We start from the raw sequence: 7,989 nt of genomic DNA, 5'->3' as shown, positions 1-7,989 counted from the left end.
TGCCAATTGAATCTGGTATCCCCTAATACTATGGTACTGAGTTGGTAGATCCATTGGACCTCTCTCCCACAGTGTCTGGCTGTCTGTGAGGGATTACTCTATGTCTGTCTTCTGTTGTTTCTGTATGGATTATGGGTATTTTGTATCACTGGTATCTGTGCAAGATTGGCCTCAGCTGAATCTATCCTTGGTCTAGAGCATAATCCTGTTCACTGACCCCCATCTGATCTTCTCAGATGTTTATGTGTTTATCTGTAGTCTGGTATTTGGTGTTAATGGTAATGCAGTATTGTGGATATACTGGCATTAGCCTCTGTCATTTATGTCTTATGCATACAATTCAGTGTCCTCCCTTTTCCAAATGTTATTAGGGTGGTCACAGACTCTTTCTCCCCTTACCTAGTTCAGTGTGTGGCCCCAACTAGCCCAAAATTAATCCCTTCCCATTACATTTTTAAACAGTTAAAATGGAAAATTTTGTGTTATATATTTTTTATCACAATAAAATTTAAAACCAATTTTTACAATCACACAAGACATTTCTTGGGTAGACAACTAAACATAAGAATGGGCAGAAACAGGCTTTCATTTTTTAATGAGGTTTTAAATATTAAATTCATTAATGTGAAAAGTAGAAGCTCTGATGGTACAGTGGTTGAACACTTGGCTGCTAACCAAAAGGTCAGTGGTTGGAATCCACCACCCACTTTGCAGAAGAGCAGTCTGCTTCTGTAAAGCTTTCAACTTTGGAACCCCTATGGGGCAGTTCTACTCTGTCCTATAAGGTTGCTATGAGTGGAAATCGATGAGTCAGGAACAGGAGGGGAAATGAAATGTGTGGCTAATTGCCTCCATGTACAACTGCTGCCTTTGTAATGAGACCAAAAGAACTGGATGGTGCCCAGCTACCATTACTGAACATTTTGATCAAAGATTCTATAGAAGAATTCTGAACAAAAGGTGGGAAATGCAGAACAGAAATTCAAATTCTACTGGATGCCAAACTTTCTGAAGCCATGGAGTCTGGATGAAACCCCTGAAACTACAGCCCTGAGATCATCTTTTTTTTTTTTTTTTTGCTGGGTCATATGGTAGTTCTGTATTTAACATTTTTAAAATTATTATTATTTATTGTGATTTGGGTGAAGATTTACAGAACAAATTCGCTTTCCATACAGCAGTGCACATATACTTTGTCGCATGTCATTGACCACAGTTTACCACAATGCAACAGCTCCCCTCCCACTTCCTCCCCATAGTTACCTCTTCCTAGTGTCCATCCCTCCATACTCTCCTGCCCCCTGAGCTGTCTCCCTGTGCATAAGCAGCCCTTCCTTCTCCCATGATTGTTCCCTGAGATCATCTTTAAACCATAAACTAAAAATATCCCTTTAAGTTTTCTTAAAATCAAACAACAGGTTAGCTTAAGTAAAGAATGACTGCCTTAAGCATTGTACTCTTTTAAGATCTATCTATATGGGATCAAATTGACAACTGCAAATAAAAAGATTAGATAGGAACCTTACAGGCCACAGAGTTTATATTAATGTAGACGGATAACGCAGAAAGGGTGGGTGAGGATGGTTGCACAACTCAAAGATTGTAATCAATGTCACTGAATTGTACATGTAGAAATCACTGAATAGGTAGAAGTTCTGCTGTGTATATTCTCAACAAGAAGAGCAATAGAATAAAATAAATTATTAAATAAAGTAACTAAATGAACTGGATTTAATTTCACAGGTAACATTTGAATTCTTTACATGGTATCTCACTGTTCACTATTTTAATACACTAACCCATGTGATCAAGGTATAAAGTCTTCAAACCAGAGATACAAGCATAATTCTGATTCATGAATGTAATAATTTTTCTCCTTACTAAAGATGTCAGGTTTTATTCAAAATTATGCATGTGTGCATCCATGTACAACTTAAATATTTTTCCTTCAATACACAAATACCATTGAATACTCTATTCTTGGGATTATAAATTAACATACAAAAAAACACGCCAAACTCTTTGCCATCGAGTTGGATCCGACTCATAGTGACCTCGCCTTGGGTTTCCGAGGAGGTATCACTACGGAAGTAGATTGCCCAAGCTTCCTTCCAAGGACTGACTGGTGGATTTGAACCACCAATCTTCTGGTTAGCAGTCAAATGCCTTAGGCACTATGCCACCAGAGCTCATATTGTTACATAACTTCACCATTATCCCTTAGGTCAGATTATAAATCTGAAGAATAATATATACTTTCAACTGAATATGTTAAAACAAAATTTAAACCTCAAATTTGCATACCAAAAATCTTTTAACAGAATATTCAAATTATTTTTAAATTCTTACTTGGTGCATATGGGTCATGGCGTGGTTTGCAATCCTGGAAATCATTCTGTACATTCTTCTTTGAATCTAGTTTACAGACATTTTTGAAAGGGCTAGAGAAATACTTCTTGGCAGGCTGTGAAGAACTTGAGATAGCAGAACCTCCTCCTCCAAGCTGAAAACATTTCCCACTGTTGAAGTCATCTGGCGAGATTATACCCATGACTTCTATTTCTTTTCCACCAATCATCAGCATTTGGCCCTCGTCAATCTTTTCAAGATCTTTGAATCTATATCCAATACCTTTAAAATAGGGGGGAAAAAGTTAATTTCATTACTAACACTCAGATCTAACATTACTTAATTACCATAGTTACTTTACCTTCTATTATCTCAACTGTATGGAATGAAAACTGGGTTTTGAATTTGAAATTTGAAAAACTTTATAATGGCCAGAAACTTAATTTATCATTTTGGTTATTAAAAAAAAAAATCCTAAAACTCAGAATAAATAAATAAGAAAACAGCTATAAAAATTAGACAAGCTTCAGTAGTCCTCCTCCTTTCTTGCAAACAAACTAGACACATGCCATGGCATCTATCTATCCACTTAGAACAGCTGGAAACAGGAAGGAAGGGCAATGATAGCAATGGCTACCACAACCAGTACCATACTGTTCCACAGAACACAGGAAAAGGAGAACACAGCTGTGTCAAGACCCTGAGATACTCCAAGTTCTTGCTCTTTAATTAAAAGGGGGATATTTTATAATTTCAAGTTTGTTTGTTATTAATTCAACAGACATTTATTAAGTGTTGCCATAGGAGAACAGAAATATGAATTAACCACTTAGAATGATGGGGCTGTGGGCTCTCATGCATGGTATTGTGCCATTAAGATGGGCACAACTGTGTATTATCATAAATCTTTTTTAAAACAACAACAAATAAACTGAAAGACCATCGATTTTAGAAAACATGACTATTCAACTAGTTGAAAATTGCTACAATTTACCCTATTAAAACTGGGCTAAAATTTATAATCTGGGCCAATCTGTAAGTAGTATACATTCTTAAATTATTTATTTGGAACATTTTTTAAGTTTAATACTCTGATTTAGGGACAAACTATTTAGCTGATGTTCCCAAAAGTCAAAGACCCATTCCTCCATGCCCAAACTACCATCTCAATGTGGTCTTCATCTTTCCATAATAATGATGACTACAGCTGTATCTTCACAAAGAACCCAATTACTGTTAACCTCAGTTTTTCATGGAAATGGGAGATAAAAATAATCTCTTAATGTTGGGTAATTTTAGAAGTTTCTTCAAATCCAGAATCTCTCATTTCATTTTGATCCAAGGTAATAGCTCAAGAATCTCTAAATCTCCAGAAGACATTCTTATAACTCTCAAACTTTGTTTCCCACACTTTTTTTTTTTATTTTTCTTTTTCTGGGCATTGTGTAAAGATGGCAAAGTGAGCTTGAATGCATTATCACAAGCTATCAGGCTATCAGTAATTTCACCACTTGTTGTTGTTGTTGTTGTTATGTGCCGTCGAGTCGCCCCCGACTCATAGCGACTCCTCCTTGGGTTTCCGAGGCAGTATCACCATTACAGCCTTCAATTTTTTTAGAATTTCTATCCCTATTGCAACAATATTTAAATTTTGTATACCCAAATCATTTAAAAGAAAAATCACTTTGATTGTAGGCAACAACTCACAACTCTGGGTTGATATATTTATTAATGTTATAATTATGCAACCAAGTCCTATGGTTGGATGGATTTTGAAAGCAAATGTTTAAACCAGTGGTTTTCAACTCCTGGCAGGCTATTAGAATTATCTGGGAAATTAAAATATACCTTTATCCAATCCCTTCTCCCCACCACTCAGGCCAATTAAATCAGAGTCTCAGGTTAGGGACTGGGCATTGACACATTTTTAAAAAGTACCTCACGTGATTCTTCTAAGTAATCAGAGTGAGAAACCACTGCTTTAAGCCTATATTATCTTTTTTTGCTACTTGAAACTGAAAGGTCATTTTATTATAAACTATATGTATACAAGGAGCCCTGGTGGCACCATGATGAAGTGCTTGACTGCTAACTGAAAGGCTGGCAATTTGATTCTATCAGCTGTTCAAAAGGAAAAAGATATGGCAGTTGCTTTCATAAAGATTACAGCCTTTGAAACCCTATGGGGCAGTTCTACTCTGTCCTATAGGGTAGCTATGAGTAGGTACCTACTTGACGGAAAAGAGTTTGGTTTTGTTTTATACGTACACAAAACCATGTCTATTCTACTTTATTGGCAAGAGACATTCCAGGGTAATTTTGATCATTTTTGGCTAACTTTAGAACAAAATTTCACTAAAGATGCAACACCACTACATGAATAAGTTCTCCAAAAATCTTGCCCCAATCTACCTTCACCAACAACATGGAATGTGTGGTGTATAGTTGTCTTTTTAATTCTTCCAAAATCTGAGAATAAAACTAATTATGCAATAGCTATTCAATATTTTTATAATAAATAAAACATTCTGCTGCAGATAGTTCAGTCTCAATTCTTGCCACTGTCACTGTCCTTCATATACTACTTTCCTAAAACAGTGAACTAGTTTTCATTCTCTCAAAGCTTTTTTCATTTGCATAAAGCTGTTATTCCCTTTTCCTAGCATATGCCCCTTCCCCACAACCTCCACAATTTCATCCTTCAAAATTTACCTAAAAAATAACATTTACGAAGACTTCTCCTAAAAATGGTCCTTCCATGTATCCACTGTGCTTTGTGAAACTCCTCAATGAAACAGTTACGTATTGCTTCCTAAGTATCAATTACACTGCCACATCCCTATAAACCAAAACCAAACCAAACTCACTGCCTTGGAGTCAGATCCGACTCACAGCAACCCCTCCCCTTGGGTTTCCGATATGGTATCACTGTTGTTGTTGTTATTTGCCATCAAGTCGGACCTGACTCATAGCGACCCCTCCTTGGGTTTTCAAGGCGGTTATCACTACGGAAGTAGATTGCCCAACCTTCCTTCCGAGGAGTGGTTGGTGGGCTTGAACCACCAGCCTTCTGGTTAGCAGTCAAGTGCCTTAGGCACTGTGCTACCAGAACTCCTCTGGTATCACTATAGAAGTAAATTATGCTATACAACTATAAATCACATTCATTATTGAATCTCCATTCCTAGCACAGGACTTGGCATATAATAGTCACTCAAAAACTATATAAACTATGATATTTTAAAACTAAGGAATGAACATGCAAAATAGAGATTATAATTATGGGCCACATCCTAAATTGAACAGTTGCATTGAAGAGACAATGCAAAATACTAAGGCTGAAGCTTAGGCATTCTGAAGTTGTAGATATAACTGTATTAGAACAAGTCATGCTGCCAATATTTTAGAAACTAAATTATAATGACTTATAATTTGGATATATTAATTTGGGTCATGCCAAATCACTATTTCCTTGTATATTTTTCTTTTCTTTTCCAAAATTTTAAATTGGGTGTCATTGAATTAGTTATCATTTAACCTCTGATATAAGTATCTTTTAAATTTCTAATCACTTAACATTGCTGGGGGTAAGAGGGACAAAAGTATACTAAGGTGAATTTCAGAAAAATGGCAAAATGCTATTTAGCACTGGTAGACCATTTCATTTTCAGAAAAAGTGAAACCATTACATGGGATTTGCTTCAGTGAGTTAGCATAGGTCATGAAGATTGTCATATTGACTAAATATTGTAAGATAATTTTATTCATCATATACAGTTTAGGTATGAAAGTCACTTAAAGAACATTTTAATCTATCCATTTTATAAAATGATTATAAAATTTCATTTATAATTATATTTCCATAGTGTAACCAGGGATACACATTAATTTCAGGCCAAATCATAAACAGCAAAATACCTTTTCCAATGTCTTTGCCTTCCAAATCCTTTAATGTAAGTGACCTGCCTTTTACAATAAGAACAGCATCACCTTCCCACTTTTTGTGTTTTTTCTTTGAAGCCTTACACCAAACAACACTGAAATATTTAACTAGATTATCAGGTTCCTCTTCTTTTGCCGTAGACACTGTCAGTTCTGTTGAGGCTGAATGAACTGGAATACAAAATAAAAACTACATTTTTAAAGATGATGCTTTAATGTTTAAGTACTAAGGTCATTCAAACAAAAGTAAAGACACAAGTAATTAATGCTACTGAATTGTATACTTAAAAATAGTTTAAAAGGCAACTTACATTACTTTATCAACTAACATTACTAGACACTTTATCAGGATAAATTTTAAATACTTAAAATTAGGTTGTATTAACAATAAGTATGGAGAATATTTGATCAAACTCATATTAGTATCTTCTAAACTGAGAAATCCAAATGTCAAGTTCTAACATTACCATAAAAGTACAATAAATACAAGTTTTTTACATTCAGCTGAAGTGGAATAATAATCACAAGACACAATTTAAAATTCTAGGAATTAAAGATAGTATTTCAAAGTCTATGGCATGTACAAATACAATCAAATATTTTCAACAAACAACTAATTTAATTAACAATAACATAACGAGCCAAGTAAAACAAGATTACAGAGTTACCTAAAGAAAAACTTAATTTTTTTTTTTTTTTTTCAAATAAGAACAGAAACAACAAAGTAAGACTGAGACTAAATTTCATTAAATAGTTTTGTGGAGAAACCAAACTGGACCACTGATTCTAAGAACTCACTAGTATCTGATCAGGAAAAGCTTCATCTTAGAAAAGTCTATGATTTCCTCAAAAACATTTCAGTATCACCTTATAAAAACATACCCAACCAATATTATACAGAAAATACTCCACCAGCAGGGACAGTAATCTAAAGTGACAGAAATCAGAAAATAGCTGTTGCTACAGTGAATAGACTAAGTAGAAAAGTACAGGAGAAGAGAACTTGTTATGAATGGCAGTTACATGTTATTGTTGTTGTTATGTGACATCAAGTCGGACCTGACTCACAGCGACCCCTCCTTGGGTTTCTGAGGTGGTATCACTTCGGAAGTAGATTGCCCAACCTTCCTTCCAAGGAGTAGCTAGTGGGTTTGAACCACCAGACTTCTGGTCAGCAGTCAAGCACCTTAGGCACTATGTTACCAGAGCTCCTGGAGGTTACATACATGTACATAATTAACAAAAATCATTAAACTGCTTTTTAAGATCTATACGTTTCCACCTTCTAAAAGTTAAATTTTTATGTGCTTCCAAAGATTTCTCCAAAAGAGTCAAAAGAGAACCTACAGAATTGAAAAAAGTATTCAGCAATGCAGATCTGACAACGTCCTTATCTCTAAAATTTATAGACAACTCCAGCACCTCAACAACAAAAAGACAAATAATACAATTCAAAAATGGGTAGAAGACATGAATACACACTTCACTGAAGAGGATATTCAGATGGCCAACAAACAAATGAAGAAATGTTCAGGATCATTAGCCATTGTTGTTCTTGTTATGTGCTGTCAAGTCGGACCCAACTCATAGCGACCCCTCCTTGGGTTTCCGAGGCAGTATCACTACAGAAGTAGATTGCCCATCTTCCTTCCGAGGAGTGGCTGGAGGGCTTGAACCGCCAGCCTTCTGGTTAGCAGT

At 35.4% G+C, this 7,989-nt stretch overlaps 1 protein-coding gene across 1 annotated transcript in view; it reads right to left on the bottom strand.

Annotated features, from left to right (window-relative positions):
- Window positions 1-7,989, bottom strand: part of RAD54B (RAD54 homolog B) — a 126,695-nt gene that overhangs the window by 48,043 nt on the left and 70,663 nt on the right. Inside the window, exons 3-4 of the mRNA XM_042783631.1 lie at window positions 6,268-6,462; window positions 2,350-2,631 (exon numbers count right to left, since the gene is read on the bottom strand). Coding sequence (XP_042639565.1) covers window positions 2,350-2,631; window positions 6,268-6,462 — 477 coding nt within the window. The remainder of the gene's footprint in view (window positions 1-2,349; window positions 2,632-6,267; window positions 6,463-7,989) is intronic.

Source organism: Orycteropus afer, unplaced genomic scaffold, assembly GCF_000298275.1.
Source record: "Orycteropus afer afer isolate SDZICR_OR568_19922 unplaced genomic scaffold, OryAfe1.0 scaffold00021, whole genome shotgun sequence".
Lineage (NCBI taxonomy): Eukaryota > Metazoa > Chordata > Mammalia > Tubulidentata > Orycteropodidae > Orycteropus > Orycteropus afer.
The sequence above is the reverse complement of the archived record's forward strand: the minus strand, read 5'-3'. Positions and strand labels throughout refer to the sequence as shown.